At 44.9% G+C, this 15,551-nt stretch overlaps 1 protein-coding gene across 1 annotated transcript in view; it reads right to left on the bottom strand.

The window, feature by feature from the left end:
- Positions 1–2,194: 2,194 nt before the first annotated feature.
- The window catches only part of LOC115458002 (myosin-7), a 29,707-nt gene continuing 16,350 nt past the window's right edge, over positions 2,195–15,551 (bottom strand). Inside the window, exons 22-40 of the mRNA XM_030187746.1 lie at positions 14,123–14,378; positions 12,861–13,103; positions 12,593–12,769; positions 12,162–12,307; positions 11,877–11,967; positions 10,989–11,378; positions 10,569–10,695; positions 8,630–8,748; positions 8,167–8,363; positions 7,107–7,290; positions 6,539–6,704; positions 6,259–6,383; positions 5,448–5,756; positions 5,034–5,237; positions 4,135–4,260; positions 3,141–3,416; positions 2,921–3,016; positions 2,676–2,813; positions 2,195–2,302 (exon numbers count right to left, since the gene is read on the bottom strand). Coding sequence (XP_030043606.1) covers positions 2,282–2,302; positions 2,676–2,813; positions 2,921–3,016; positions 3,141–3,416; positions 4,135–4,260; positions 5,034–5,237; positions 5,448–5,756; positions 6,259–6,383; positions 6,539–6,704; positions 7,107–7,290; positions 8,167–8,363; positions 8,630–8,748; positions 10,569–10,695; positions 10,989–11,378; positions 11,877–11,967; positions 12,162–12,307; positions 12,593–12,769; positions 12,861–13,103; positions 14,123–14,378 — 3,391 coding nt within the window. The 3' untranslated portion in view covers positions 2,195–2,281. The remainder of the gene's footprint in view (positions 2,303–2,675; positions 2,814–2,920; positions 3,017–3,140; positions 3,417–4,134; positions 4,261–5,033; positions 5,238–5,447; positions 5,757–6,258; positions 6,384–6,538; positions 6,705–7,106; positions 7,291–8,166; positions 8,364–8,629; positions 8,749–10,568; positions 10,696–10,988; positions 11,379–11,876; positions 11,968–12,161; positions 12,308–12,592; positions 12,770–12,860; positions 13,104–14,122; positions 14,379–15,551) is intronic.

Raw genomic sequence — 15,551 nt, 5'->3', positions numbered from 1 at the left:
TGCATAGCTGGTAGCTAGGATTGTCGTAAGCCAGTTTTTCTAAACCTGTCCAGGGGGACTCCACGTCTAGTTTGGTGCTTTCAGGATATGTACAATAAATATTTTATTTATTAATTTGGAATTAGCTCCCACCTCTTTCGGTAGTAGTTCAAGGTGAGTTACATTCAGATACGCCAGGTATTTCCCTGTTCCCAGAGGACTCACAATCTGAGTTTGTACCTGAGGCAATGGAGGGTTAAGTGACTTGTCCAAGATCTCAAGGAATGGCAGTGGGGGGATTTGAACTCGGCTCCCCTGGTTGCAAGCCTGATGCGCTAACTGTTATTCCTCCACTCAGAAAACCCAGTTTCCTATGTATGTAAATCTATCTCATACATATTCACTGTGAGTATCTTGAAAATCTAAATGTGTCCTAAGGACTGCTTTGAGACCCACTGGGCTAAACCAACACTCAGGTATTGAAAGGGAGGAAGTGTGCAGAGCAACAGTGACACCCTGTGATAAGACAGGGAAGTGCAAGAAGCAACAGTGACACCGTGTGGCAAGACAGTAGAAATGCAAGGAGCAAGAGTGATGTTGCAGGGTGAGAGTGCAGAAGTGAATATTGTAGGAACCATTCCATTGGAAGAGATTAGAAAGTGCATGCAGTAAGAAGGGGGAAGAATACATATTTCTAAATATGTACAGTAATTTATGTAATTCTTTTGTGAGGCAAGGAGGAAGGAGGATTGTGAAAGCGTGAGTTTTGAATGCCTTCTCTGTGACTTCCAGATAATGCCATATCTATCTACACATGTGCATTGATGTGCATAGAGGTACACATATGCATATGCATACATACAAATACACTCACACAATTCTTGCAATCTTACAAGTTCCCTTTTCCTGCATGGTAACAATGACTGGATATGCTCAGCCTGTGTTCCTCCTGTGCCGAGGGAGGCTGTGCAGCTCTGCTTGGAATTTCAAAGAGAAATTACACAGCTTCATTCGTTGTTACTACCTACGCTTATGTGCCAAGTGGAATGAGATTCTCTTGAAACACAGCAAAGCTACAGACTTTTTAGCGTGACCGCCCAGCGATGTTCACACATTCAGAAATGTTTACACTGTAAAACTACCATTATTTAAAAACAAACAAACAGGGTACTGGCTCACTGTTAATGACATTACAGTAATGTACACTTTTGTCTGGGGATCAATGTTGGAGGCCTGTCACAAGCTGCACCCAAAGCTGCAAACGATCGCCAAACTCATGGAAGCACTGCAGATGATGTGGGACAGCCCAGGGGTGGCCCGATCATTAGGCCACCTGAAGCGGGGGTCTCAGGCGACACCCTACAGGAGTGGCAACTCGGGGAGTGGCTTTGTGGCGTTTTACCCCGTCACGGTGACACTCCGAATCCGGCAGCGATTCCCATACACTACTCTGTCGCCACCAGCACCCGCCTCTTCCCTTTACTACAGTCGCCTCTCTGAAGTAACTTCCTGTTTCGTAAGAGGCTCCGGCAGCCGCTGTAAAGAGAAGAGGCGAGTGCTGGCGGTGGCGACAGGGCTTCGTATGAGAATCGCTGCTGTTGCCAGGTTTGGAACGTCACCATGATGAGGTAAAACGCCCGGGGGGGGGGGGGGGGGGGGGCACATTTTTGCCAGCCTGCCACAGGGACCAATCGACAAGGCTGCCAAGAACTTTCCAAAGCCACTGAAGGCCTGTGTTAAAGATGGAGGTGGACACTTTGAGTGTTCGTAGTGACTGTGAAATTCTGGCACATTGTTAACTGTATCGTTTGAATGATGTTATTTTACTGTGTTTTAGCTTAACGCGCAAAAATCATTAGATATTAATGCTAAAATGTTAGTAACATCAACATAATTAAATGATGTTTTATAGTAATACATACGTATGATGACTAATTAAGTACGTTAAGTTTGTTGTTGCAATTCAAAACGGTTGCTGAGAAAACGGCAAAATACTCTAGGGGGTTACTTTTGTTTTCCCTCACCCTGTACATGTGATTGATCCTATGTGTCTTCTTTTTACATGCGTGTGCACAGAGGTGTAACACATCTCACAATAGTCCAAGGACTGCAGTCTGTCACAAGATGGAACCTGATACACTTATATCATTTTGATCATTTTACCCCGAGAGAGAGAGACAAAGAGAACACAGTGAGAGAGGGAGAGAGAGATGAGCAGATGCTAAATACAGCTTTATTCTACAGAAACAGAAGGAAAAGAAGACAGCGAGACCTCAGTGTCAGACAGCTCCGCAGCGACTGCTTATTCTTCAGTCATTCCTTTCTGCAAACACAACCAACACAAAGCAACAAGGGTGAGTGTGTGTGTGCACTCCCAGATCTGTCCCTGTGTCCTCAAATCCAGCCAGTTGCTCACAATGTCAAGTCCGGTCCCTCCACCTCGGTATTATTTCTAGCTCTTCCCCTGCACTCACAGATCCAGCCCTTCTCCTGCAGTCCTTGTGTCAACCCAGCCCCTGTACTCCCAGGTTCATCCACTCCCCTTCACTCCTCTGCAGTCCCACATCCAGCCCTTCCCAGGCAGTTACCGATTGGTTCCTCTTTTGCATTCCCAGATCCCACTCACGAAATCCCATATTCAACCCCTCCACTATAGCCTCAGGGTCCCTCTGACTTGTGGCATCTATGGTAGTTACCTTGGTGATACTCATATCACGGCTCTTGGCACGCAGCTTGTTGACCTGCGATTCTGCAATGTCGGCCCTCTCCTCTGCCTCATCCAGCTCATGTTGAACCTTCCGGTACTTTCCGAGGTTGCTGTTGGCCTGTTCCTCCTGGGGAAGAAAAGAGAAGGATGGATAGGAGAGAGATAGTGAATAGGGATCATTCCCATGGGATCTTTAGACACTGAGATACAGAGACAAAGACACAAGGGACTCACCGCCTCCTCCGCCTGCCTCTTGTATGCCTTCACTTTCAGCTGTAGCTTGTCCACCAGATCCTGCAGCCGAGCCAGGTTCTTCCTGTCCTCTTCCGTCTGTGGGGAGAGAGGAAGGCGGGAAAGGTGGGCGGGGATAGACAGGTCTTAACCTGTAGTGATTCCATTACATTAAGCTCCACAAAGCCCACCAGAAAACGCTATCTGAAAAAAGGATCCATACCTGGTAGGTGAGCTCCTTGATGCGCCGCTCATACTTGCGTAAGCCCTTCACGGACTCGGCGTTACGCTTCTGCTCTCCTTCCAGTTCATTCTCCAGCTCACGCACTCGGGCCTCCAGCTTCTGTAGCTGCTTCTTGCCGCCCTTCAGAGCGATCTGCTCGGCCTCGTCCAGCCGCAGCTGTAGGTCCTTGATGGTCTGCTCCATATTCTTCTTCATCCGCTCCAGATGAGCGCTGGTGTCCTGCTCCTTCTTCAGCTCCTCTGCCATCATGGCCGCCTGCAGGTCCGAGAGGAACAAGGGAGGAAGGGAAGGAAGGAAACATGGAAAAGGGAGAGAGAAAGCAGAGGAAGGACAGACATACAATAAGAGATTGAAGAGAGATGGAAAGATGGGGAAGAAAAACAGGGACAGAACAGGAAGTACAGAGAGAGATGGGGACATAGAGAAACAGAAATGGAAAGAGGTAGAAGAGGAAGAGGCGAGGAGGAGAGAGAAAGAGAGACAATAGATGAAAGAAGAAACAAGGAGTGTTTATGAACAAAAGACAGGGGAAGGAGAAGAAATTTTTTTATTTTATTTTTGTTACATTTGTACCCCGCGCTTTCCACTCATGGCAGGCTCAATGCGGCTTACATGGGGCAATGGAGGGTTAAGTGACTTGCCCAGAGTCACAAGGAGCTGCCTGTGCCTGAAGTGGGAATTGAACTCAGTTCTCCAGTTCCCCAGGACCAGAGTCCACCACCCTAACCACTAGGCCACTCCTAATCAGTGAGAATGACTCCCTACGTGAAGGAAGGACTAGGTCTGGGATTAGAATCAGAGAGGATGACCATCCACCACTGCACAGTGTGCGAGGGAGGGGCTAAATCTGGGACAGCCACCTACAGCTGTCCTCTTCCATTTGTGGGGAGAGAGGATCGTGGGAATCAGTGACAGTGCGAGGGAGGGGCTGCACTGGCGCAGAGCACACAGCTACTTGCCCTCGGGAACTTACATCAGTAATGGCTTTCTTGGCCTTCTCCTCCGCGTTTCGGCACTCCTGCACAGACTCCTCCACCTCTGTCTGCAGCTGAGAGATGTCCGTCTCCATCTTCTTCTTCTGGTTGATCAGGCTGGTGTTCTGGGTGGACAGACAAGAGAACTGGTACTGAGCTCACTTCAACCCAGAGTAGAGACTGGAAACCTCTCCCTCAACAGCATGCTTTCCACTTTAAGAACAGGCTACGATTACAAGCCATTTATGGACGAGATACCGTTAACAAGGATTGTGCGATGGATCTGAATGTTAGATGTGATTACTCACTTACTATCTTGTGTTACTGATTTAATGCACGTTGATTGTTTATTTGTTATCATTTGCATTTTTATTTTGTGAACTGCCTTGTATTCTGACAAAAAGTGGTATATCACACATTGTAAATAAACAAACAAACAAACACAGTTAGTAAATAAGCCCCACGTAGAACAATGGGGCTGGTGCATTAATACAGCTTATTAACTGGGGGCCAAATTTGATATCTGAGGCAATAGAGGGTTAAAGTGACTTGCCCAAGGTTACAGAAAAGCAGGATTTGAACCCTCATCTCCCTGGTTCTCAGCCCTCTGCTCTAACTACTATGTTGGTCCTAGTTAGATGTAGGAAGAATTATTAATAAATGAAGGGAAGCTGTTCAATCAGGGAGGAACCATTCATAGTCAGATCTCAATATGGAAAGAACCATTAAGATATAAAGGGGAGAAGCTTAGACTCATAATGAACCATTAAGGGATGTGGAGGCTGGATCTAGAATGATCCATTAATGAAGGGAACTGGATTCAGGATGATGCCTTAGTGGATGAGGTTGGCTCTAGTATGGACAGAATTAAGACAGGGAAGGTGGGAAGGTTCTTCACCTGGGAGTGGAGCAGCTGCACTCTCTCACTTGTTTCGATCAACTCCTGCTCTGCCAATTTACGGGCTCTTTCTGTCTGTTCCACGATGGCTCTCAGCTCCTCCAGTTCAGCCTGCAGCAAATTGTTCCGCCTCTCCACAAGAGCGATGTTCTCTTTCAGGTCCTCGTTGGCTCTGAGAACGTCATCCAATTGAATTTGTGTATCCTAGTTACCGAAGAGAGAATCAGTTGTTGATGTGGAGATTTCCCTGAACATAGTATATGATGGCAGATAAAGACCCACATGGTCTGAAGATGAAAGATACTATCTCCTACTACCATATTGGAAAAGACAGAAGATGATCTATGCATACATTATCAAGGTGTGATCTTAAAATCACCGCTTAATGCATATGCAGAGAGAAGGCCACAATACCTTCAGGTAACTCTGCAGGGTCTTCACTTGTTTCTGAGCTTCAGCCGCCATCCTGTTGGCCTGGCTGAGCTGGATCTCCATCTCATTCAGGTCCCCTTCCATCTTTTTCTTAATCCTCAGTGCTTCATTTTTGCTCCTGGTTTCTGCCTCCAGTGATGTCTGCAGGGAATCCATCACTCGCAGGTGGTTCCTCTTGGCCTGCTCCATCTCCTCGTCCTTCTCTGCCAGCTTCCGCTCAAAGTCCGCCTTCAACTGATGTAACTCCAGCTGTGCCCGCAGGATCTTTCCTTCCTCATGCTCCAGTGAAGCCTAGACAGGGAGAGAAAAGTATAACCATTTGTATTTCTGCTGCTTGTGGAAATATTAGACAATTTCGTTAGATGGTTGGGTTGGAAGAAGATCAGCAATCTGTTGAGTTCAACCTTATTCTGCCAGCTAACCTGTACTAGTTCAGAGAGGTGTATGGTTCTGATCAAACATTACACTGTGAAAAGTAGAAGATATCCAAATGGACATGAGACTATGGAGTGATGTAACATTACTACTTTTGTGATCCTAGAGTACATGGGCATGTTATGTAAACCACCTTGGTTGTACCACAGAAAGTTGGTATATCAAGAATATAATAAAGATGAGGGATATTCTTCAGATGGACTCCAAAACACAGATATCCCTTTAAAACCCACAGAGAGAATAAGGATAGGACAGCTTCTCCACAATGAGGCAGTTCCACAGACCTTTACTGCTGCATCTAAGGGTATTTCTCAGTTTCAGAACACATGATTTTGATCACCTTTGGTCAACTCATTACCTCAGCCTCTTCCAGAGCTGCCTGCAGCTCCATCTTCTCCTGGTCCAGCTGCTTCCGGATCTTCTCCAGCTCATGAATGCTCTTCCCGCTTGCTCCCAACTGCTCTGTGAGGTCTGAGATCTCCTCTGGGAGAGATATAGAAAGGCTTATTGTGAATGATCAGAATAAGCTTACCATGCTAAGGATGTTCATAAAGGTATACTATCTGCCTGAGGCCTTCCACAACTATATATCAGCACGTCCATCATCCCAGAATCTCCACCTTTGTTCACATTCTTACCTTGCAGGTTCTTGTTCTCTCTCTTGAAGGTCTCCAGGTGTTCTAGAGACTCCTCATAAGCATTCTTTAGCTTAAAGAGCTCAGTGCTAAGAGATCGTGCTTCTTTCTGGGAGGCTTCCAGCTCTGTCTGGGACTCCTCAAACTTTTGCTTCCACTCAGAGAGGATCTGTGAGTCAGAAAGCAGAGGGCAAAAGTCTACCACCTGTAATGTCAGATGATGCAGCCCAACCAAATCAACCAAGATAATGTATCTGACCATTGAGTCAGGCTCTCTACCCCTAGTTCTCTCTCTTGTAATTTTCCCTTACATTGGCTTCATGTCCCAGCCTGACTTCTCTCTTGGCTCACACACTCTCCTCTTCATAATTTTCTTCCTCTCTTTCGGTCCTTCTTTAATTCTCTTTCTGAAACACTTTCTCATTCCTCTCTCCTGCTGTTCCTGTTGCATGTTATTTCATTTTCTCCTCTACCATTGGGTCCCGTCCTTCTTCTCCCTCACATACTACAACCCCTCCTGGTCCTTTTCCCTTCCTTTCTCTAAGCTTGGGGTGTTTTATTTCTCCCACACCTTGTCAAAGTTCCTCTGCTTTTTGTCCAGAGCTGCAGCAGCCGCGTTAGACCTCTCTAGATCCACCATCAGGTCTTCAATCTCATTCTGCAGTCGGTGCTTGGTCTTCTCTAGGGAGGAGCACTTGGCGTTCACTGCCTCTACAGCCTCCTCTGCATCCTGTAGCCTCTGGGCCAGCTTCTTTCTGTCAGAAAACCACAGAGAGGGGGAACAATTAACGATGGAGGTCAACAGAAGTTATCAGTGCCGAAGAAGCATGAGAGTACTTACTTGACGAACCTGCCAAGAAATCATGAATGATTCATTACTGAAGGGTCTGCAGATAGCAATTTATCAATACCAAGGAACCATTAAGGAATGAGTATTAATAGGTCTACAGAGAGGATTCTGTCAATGTGGAGAAACCACAGTTTTTGGGACCATATAGCTGTGACAAAAAGACTGAAAATGGACAAAATTCCTTTCTCCTCTTCTTGCCTCTCCCCTCTCTCATTACCTGATTCCCGGTCCTCTCCCCCGTTTGGCTGGAAGCGGTGATTCTGCCAACGGAGAAACCTTTTGTTCGTCTTATATATTCCAATCCAAAACATAAAAGCAAACAAAAAGTTTCTCTGTTAGAAGAAGAAATGGTGACTGCGGCAAGTGTGATGGATGAAGAAGGGATAGAGTGAAATGAAGGATCCCTCCCCCCAACCTTGCTTCTCTATGCTAAGGACCTGCCACTGCTTCCTTGACCTCACTATCCATAGCCATGGTCCAGGGAGGAAGACGTGAGAAAACAAAAAGAAGTTGCTAGAACATTTTCTACGATCAGAATATGAAAATGACCTGTTGTATTTCTGTCATCCTATGTGAGAGAAAAATATTCAAGAAGATATATATGCATCATTTTCTTTTCTTCAACCCTCTACTTGGCAACTGAAATCAAACATTTTTTTTTCCTTTGGGGGATGAGGAAGAACTCTCAGTGGCTTGGTAACACCCTTCCTCCTTGCCTATATAATTAAATAATTAGAGGGAAGGTAAGTATTTTACTTCTCTTAAGGTAGAAAACACTCACTTGGCTTCCTCCAGCTCCTCAGTTCTCTGGATGGCATCCGTCTCATACTTGGTTCGCCACTGTGCCACCTCAGAGTTGGCCTTGGACAGGGAGCGTTGGAGCTCTGCTTTGGCCTCCTGCTCTTCCTCATACTGCTCCCGCAGCAGGTCGCAATCATGTCGGGCAGACTGAAGAGCATGTGCCAGGGCGTTCTTGGCCTGGGGGAGTTAAAAGAGTGAGATCGATATAACAAATCAACTTTCTCCCTTTCCTGTTTCTGTCTCCTTCCCCCAGCTCCAAAAGAGAACAGGACCTAGTTCAAAATGGTTCCTACACTATAGCACCTTCCAATATAGTGGAAACTTTGAGGCAAGAACATTGGCCAATCAAAGTGATACAGAGGGTCAATGGAAGGTCAGATACCGAGTAAACTGCAAGGCTTGGAGAGCAGGTGACTAAGACTTGACTCTGTGGTCACACTTGCCTTGCCTTCCTCTTCCAGTTGCCTCTTGAGGTCTTCCAGTTGTTGAGTGTAGGTCTGTTTGCCACGAGTCAGTTGGGAGACCAGGGCTTCTTTCTCCTCCAGTCGCCTGGAGAACTCACCTGTGGAGTGGTGCAAATAAAATAAAGACTGGGGGGGGGGGGGGGGGGGAGGGAGAAATCTCTTGGAAGATGTTGTATTATAACAGTCTTTCTATATTGTGTAGTAAGTGTGTAGCTAAGTTATGCCAACTTTCAAAGGGAAAGTATGCGTTTACGTTCTATTGGAAAATAACTTCACTGACACTAAGGCGGTCTATTACTAAGATGGACTAGTGTTTGTAGCTCACGCTAGAAATCAGCTAGTGTTATAATGGACATCTTAGCATTTAGCGCCAGCTGATTTCTAGCGTTAGCTACAAACACAAGTGCATCTTAGTAAAAGACCCCCCTAAATGCATCCATTTGCTCTTCCTATTTAGTACCCACTACATTTTTATGATAATTTACATGCGCACTTTTGAAAATCCTAAGTCCTAACTCTACCCCCTGGAATGCCTATGGGTATAAGAATGCACAAGATGGCATTAAGCTCAAACTTTTATCTGTATATAGGCCGGGCTATTTTATAATAAACCTCTGTTCTACCTGTGCAAGTGGCCTTCAAAATACCCCCCTCCCCATTGGAATCAGTTTTCAAAGGGATTAGGCACCTCTGAATCGATCTCTTTGAAAACTGATTGAGGATGAGCTCTTAACTTTGGTATCCAAGTTTCATTTGGAACTAAAACTTAGATTGCCTAAATCGTAAGTGGGTACAAGGGTGGAGCTAGACCACAGGTCTTAGAACCAATTTTAAGCACCAGGAGGCTGATATCCAAATGATTTGTCTGGTTACCTTGCAGAGTTAACCAGACGAATAGTAACGTTTGAATTTCACGGGCTGCACATAGACAACTCTTGCTGCGGTTCAAGAGAGGAATTGTCAAAGGCAAGCTGGGGCCTCCTTAAACGTTTAACTGGTAGTTGAGAAAACACTGTCCTAAAAGTTAACCAAGTAAGTTGTCTGGTTGAACGTACACTACAATTTTCATTGGCTTAACTGGTTATAAGTCTTTGACCATCCGGTTATTTTGAACCAGGTACCCCTCAGCTGAATATCCGACTTCTAGGTGCTCAAATTTACCTCTCTGCTTAAGTTTGAACACTGGCTTCCAGTTACTGCATGTGTCACTATTAAACTTCTCACTTTGGTTTGCAAATCATGTTCACCCTTTGCACCTGCCTGCCTCAATAAACTTCTCATCCCCTACACTCACAATCTTCTCTGGCTGCCGTCACCTTCAGAAGTTCATCTCACCTCTTTGCACTTTATTGGCCCATAACTGTGGAATGACCTCCCACTACACTTCAGGAACCAATCAACTCTCACAGCATTTAAGAAATTGCTCAGATCTCATCTGTTTACTCAAGTTTTTGGTCCGGACTAGTTGTGTGTGTTTTTAAAAATCTTTTCCTCCATTTCTTCCCTTTTAACCGCTTTGAAGCCTTGAACAGGCCATATGGTGAAATATGAAGTGGGAATAAATAAATCAATGTAGACAAAAGACCTCCAGGACTAAGTTTGGGATCCTAAGGGATAGATGTTCTGGCCTGCATGTTAACATGCACTATTTAATTGCAGACCACACTGTGGTCAGTGGGACCTGTTTACTAATATGTCACGTTCAATAAAAATAATTCATGTGACTGCATTAGAACAGATTAGTAAATCTAGCCCTAAATTTGAAGTTCCTAAATTTAGGTGGGTTTCAGCTGAAAATCTCCCAAAATTTAGACACCTAATTTAGAAGATTAGTATTTTTTGAAAATTAACCTCTAACTCTATGGTATGCTCCCCTATTGGCTTACAGGGCCCAGTGAGCCTCTGAAGGGTGACTTACCATTCTCTGTCTGAAGTTTGGCTCTCTGAGTGGTTAGCTCATTCACAGCCCGCTGCGTTTCTTCTGACTTAGTCCTGTGTTCATTCATCTGGTCCTCCAATGTTCGGCACATCTTCTCCAGGTTGGCCTAGGAACCGAAGGATATCAATTAGTGATGGGAAGAAAAGACAGCAAGGCAGGCAGGAGGAAGAGAAGAGACCAAGACGGAGATAGACATGAAAGCAGAGATGCAAGTAGAAGGAAGCAGAGGAGAAGAGACCAGAGTGGGAGGGAAGAGAAAGCAGAGATAATAAAGAGGTAGAATGAAAAGTGAGGTAGACAAGACAAAGAAGAAGAAATAAGAACGATGAATACGAAAATGAAGCGAGACAAGTAGGAGCAAAGGATGAAAGAGAGAGAGGATGCTTGAGTCATAGATACCTTGGCTTTGACCAGTTGCTCCATGTTGGAGGCCACGTCATCCAGTTCCAGTTTAAACTCACTCTTTTCCTTCTCTAGCTTCTGTTTCACCCTCTGTAGGTTGTCAATCTGTTCACTCAGCTCAGCCACAGAGTCTGCATGCTTCTTTCGTAGTGTGGCGGCTGTGGCCTCATGTTGCAGTGTTGACTCTTCCAGGTCCCTCCTCATCTTCTGGAACTCTGCCTCCCGCTTCTTGTTCATCTCTATCTGGACAGAGGTGGCGCCCCCTGCCTCCTCCAGTCGCTCGCTGATCTCCTCCAGCTCCCGTGCGAGGTCAGAACGCAGCTTCTCCACCTTGGCTCGGGCGGTTCTCTCAGCTTCCAGTTCCTCTTCCAGCTCTTCAATACGTGCCTGGAGCAAAGAACAGAATGTGTTGGGATTATGTTCTAGAACAGAGGTGAATATGAACTGGGATAAGGTTCTAAAGGAGAGCATGTGTGAACTGGGCTGCAATGTGGTGAGGTAATGAATCAGAAAGCCTTTCTACCCTGTGTGCCATAAAGCTCTGGAACTGAATTCTAGAACCTGAGACACAATGGCTTGGAATGCTGTCTATAGCAGAGGATATACTCCAGGATGGAAGTGCACATATTATTCTATAATAAACGAGATTCACCTTAGTTAATGGACTACAACAGAATGGAATATCAGAATGAAATTCTAGGAAAATAGTGGATACTTGTTGGATAAGGGAGTAACTGTGCTTGGAATGAGTATATCAATCAATTTTGTAATGTTCCAGAACATAGTGAAATGTTCCAGCATGTCTTCAGTTGGAAAGGTGCAGTAAGATAGACACGTGGTTCTAGAGCAGGTAAACCTCGTGGGTGGACCAGCCTAGCGAATTACCTGCAGCTCCTTTAGCTTCTTCTGCAATTGGGCAGCCAGGTTCTGTTCATCCTCAATTCTGCTGGTCAGCTGGCTTATCTCAAAGTCTTTCCTAACAAGTGATTAAAAATAACAATAAAAAGAAGAAAACAGGGGTGTTTTAATGCTGCAGAAGTGGAAGAGACAGTATTCCTCAAGTACCATGCTAGCCTTGAGCCAGAGAAGGAATCTCCAACCTTCTGAGCTCAGGTAAAAGAGTCACCGTCTGAAACATTTCTTATTGGATAGAACTTAAGATTTCCTCACTTCTTAAGTTTCTCCTCCAGCTGGATCTTGTCATTTTCTAGGTCCATGACATTTTCTTGAGTCAGTTTCAAGTCCCCTTCCAGCTTTCTCTTGGCTCGTTCCAGGTCCATTCGGACTTTCTTCTCTTGTTCAAGGGAACCTTCCAGCTAAGAAACAGAATCAAAGATGGTGTCTCTAGAACTGAAGACCCAGTACTCCTAGCTAGGATCAGGCTTATCTCTCCTTTCCAAGGGGTCTCAACTCCAGCAATATTTTACAAGAACATATGAATAGCTATACTGGTTCAGACCAATGGTCCATCTATCCCAGTATCCTGCTTCCCAACAGTGGCCAATCCAGGCCACAAGTACCTGGCAGAATCCCAAATAGTAGCAAGACCCCATGCTACCAATCCCAGGGCAAGGAGTGGCTTCCCCGAATTCTTAACTTACATCATCCACTTGCTGCTCCAGTTTGGCCTTGGCTTTGGTCAATGTGTTGACCTTGTCTTCCTCAGCCTGAAGGTCATCCAGTGTCTGCTGGTGGGCCTCCTGTAGAGCTTTCTTCTCCTTGGTCAGTTTGGCGATGATCTCATCCATACCAGCCATCTCCTCAGTGAGGTTTTTGACCTGTTGGGTGGGAGAGAGGTGACGTAGTCATGAAGTCCATAATAGCTATTTTACAGCCTTAGCCATGGAGAAATTAATTTGAGCTCCTCACCTTGTTCTCTGTGGCATGTTTTTCCTTTTCCACCTTGGCAAGGGTTAACTCAAGGTCATCAATGTCCTTCTTCAGCTCAGAACATTCATCCTCCAGCTTCCTCTTCTTGGCGGTCAGCTCAGCGTTCATCTCCTCCTCATCCTCCAGCCGCTCCGTCTGTTCCTTCAGCTTGGCTTCCAGTTGGATCTTATTCTTGATAAGTTGATCACAGCGCTCCTCTGCATCTGCTAGGTTATCTTGCTCCTGGGGGTAAATGGACCATGAGCAAAGAAAGTAACAAACTACAAAAGCGCCATCCCTTTGTACTGATGAAAATACAACATTTTTAAACCAGTTCCCCTGTTCTAGTTCTTGATACTCAGTGAAAGAAGGCAAGAAGCCTACTAAATTACATTGTCAACATAAAAAGTGAATATGAGTTCAGTGGGATGAGAAGCACAGCCACCAAGTAGATACCAAAGTTTGAACTGAGCAGGACAGAACCAGGATGTCAATTCCTATAAGCTGCACCAAAACGTCAGCGCTAATATTCTGGATGTTAAAAGCGAATTCTATAATGGGATCTGGGTGCCCAGATCCCATTATAGACTACCAGTATAAGTCAGCATTTATGTGCCAAAATTTAGGTGTGCCCGCTAACGCCATGTCTAAGGTAGGCATAAAGGCATGTGCCACATGAACTTGATCTTACTACATCACCCTGTATTTGTTCACACCGGAGCCTGCAAAGGCCTCTCCGGTACTATGTAAGCCACATTGAGCCTACAAATAGGTGGGGAAATGTGGGATACAAATGTAACAAATTAATAAATAAATAAATACACCTAAATGTAGCACTTTAGTGTGTAATTGTGGGAGATAGCTGTGCTCTGCCCATGCCCCGCCCACATAAACACCCCCTTGCATTTAAAAACGCTCTGCAAGTTGTGTGTTAAGATTATAGAATATGACTTAGCGCTCAACTAGCACTTACGCATGAATCCGTAACATCCACGTGTATAAGTGCTGCTGTTCAATCATCTGACTGGGAATTTAAGCGCTCACGTTATAAAATGAGGGGGATAATGGTCAATAGAAAAGGAAGAAACTGAAGATAATGAAAAGAATAATATGTTAAATAACCCCAGTGGTCAATACATAGCCAATGATCAATCAATCAAGAAGGAATCAGATAACCTAGTATGGTTGCAGTTCACTCTACATCCACTCTACCTGATGATCCCTTTCTCAAGACAACTTTTAAACACTAAATGATCACTCACAGCCTGGACTTGAAGCTGCAGGTCATTCTTCTCCTGGAGGAGGGACACCATCTTCTCCTCCAGTTCCTTCCGACGGGCCTCAGACTTCTCCAGGGCCTCTTTCAGCTTCTGGAACTCCTCCTTCATGTTCTGCATCTCCTTCTCCGTCTCTGCGCTCTTCAGCATTGGCTTGATCTTGAAGTAGAGCTTCATCCAGGGCCAGTTCTTCACCCCCATGAAAGCGCGGATGTTCCACTGGATAACCAACAGGGCATCCCTGTACAGGGCAACAGCCAGAAAGAAACATAGAGTTTTAAGTGGACCGCAGTGATTAAAAGGCCTTTTGCCCCATCTGGTACCCTTTTGAGTGGTCTCTATCCAGAACCTTCCATTGATATCTGGTAGAATGGATGGATAGAAGGTTCGATGGAAAAATGAATGCTTGGAAGAGTGACTAGTGTGATGGGTGGCCAGAAGACAAAAGACATAGAATGGTGACAGGGGTATTAAAGTGATAGCACACTAAAAGTTTGCCTTTGTGCATTAATATAGCTGAAAATCGCTAAATTCCATGTTAAAGTACTAATTCAGATTGTAAAGAATTTTCTTGCTAGTGGACTGGAAAGGAAAGAGAGGAATTATGCAAAGGAAGCCACAGACTTTCACTAATGCATGTTAATGATAAAGCATGGTTTTTATGCCAAATTATTTATTTATTTGTTACATTTGTATCCCACATATTTGCAGGCTCAATGTGGCTTACATAATACCGTGAAGGCATTCGCCAAATCCGGTACGGGATAGGTACAAAATGTTGTATTGGGATAGGGAAGATATGTTGTATTGGGATAGGGAAGATAAGATTCAATCAAGTTGGGTTGAGGTAAAAGAGTTCATTAATGTCCAATACTATCTTTAATAGTGAGGTGTTGCAGGGTTGAGTCATTTAAGTTGGGTCATTTGGATATGCCCTTCCGAATAGGTGAGTCTTTAATGACTTTCTGAATTTTAGGTAATCATAAGTTGCTTTCACCACTTGTGGCAATGCGTTCCACAGGCGCGTGCCTATGTATGAGAAGTTGGACGCATGGGTTGTCTTGTATTTTAGTGCTTTACAATTTGGGTAACGGAGATTCAGGTAAGACCGTGATGAACTGGTACTATTTCTGATTGGGAGATTGATTAGGTCAATCATGTAATCTGGGACTACTCCATAGACAATCTTATGGACTAAGGTGCAGATTTTGAAAGAGATGCGTTCTTTGATAGGAAGCCAGTGCAATTGTTCACAGAGTAGTGTGGCACTTTGGAATCGTGTCTTACCAAATATCAATCTGGTAATCATACTTCCAGAACTTTATACTTAAAAAATTGGCTCAACAATGCGCGTTAACATGTTAACATACTACTGCGGCCATACCCTGAATTTTTACCTAAACCAGCCCACACT

The sequence above is a fragment of the Microcaecilia unicolor genome, chromosome 14 (assembly GCF_901765095.1).
Source record: "Microcaecilia unicolor chromosome 14, aMicUni1.1, whole genome shotgun sequence".
In the NCBI taxonomy this organism is placed as follows: domain Eukaryota; kingdom Metazoa; phylum Chordata; class Amphibia; order Gymnophiona; family Siphonopidae; genus Microcaecilia; species Microcaecilia unicolor.
Note: the sequence above shows the minus strand (reverse complement) of the source record. Positions and strands in the feature narration are given on the sequence as shown.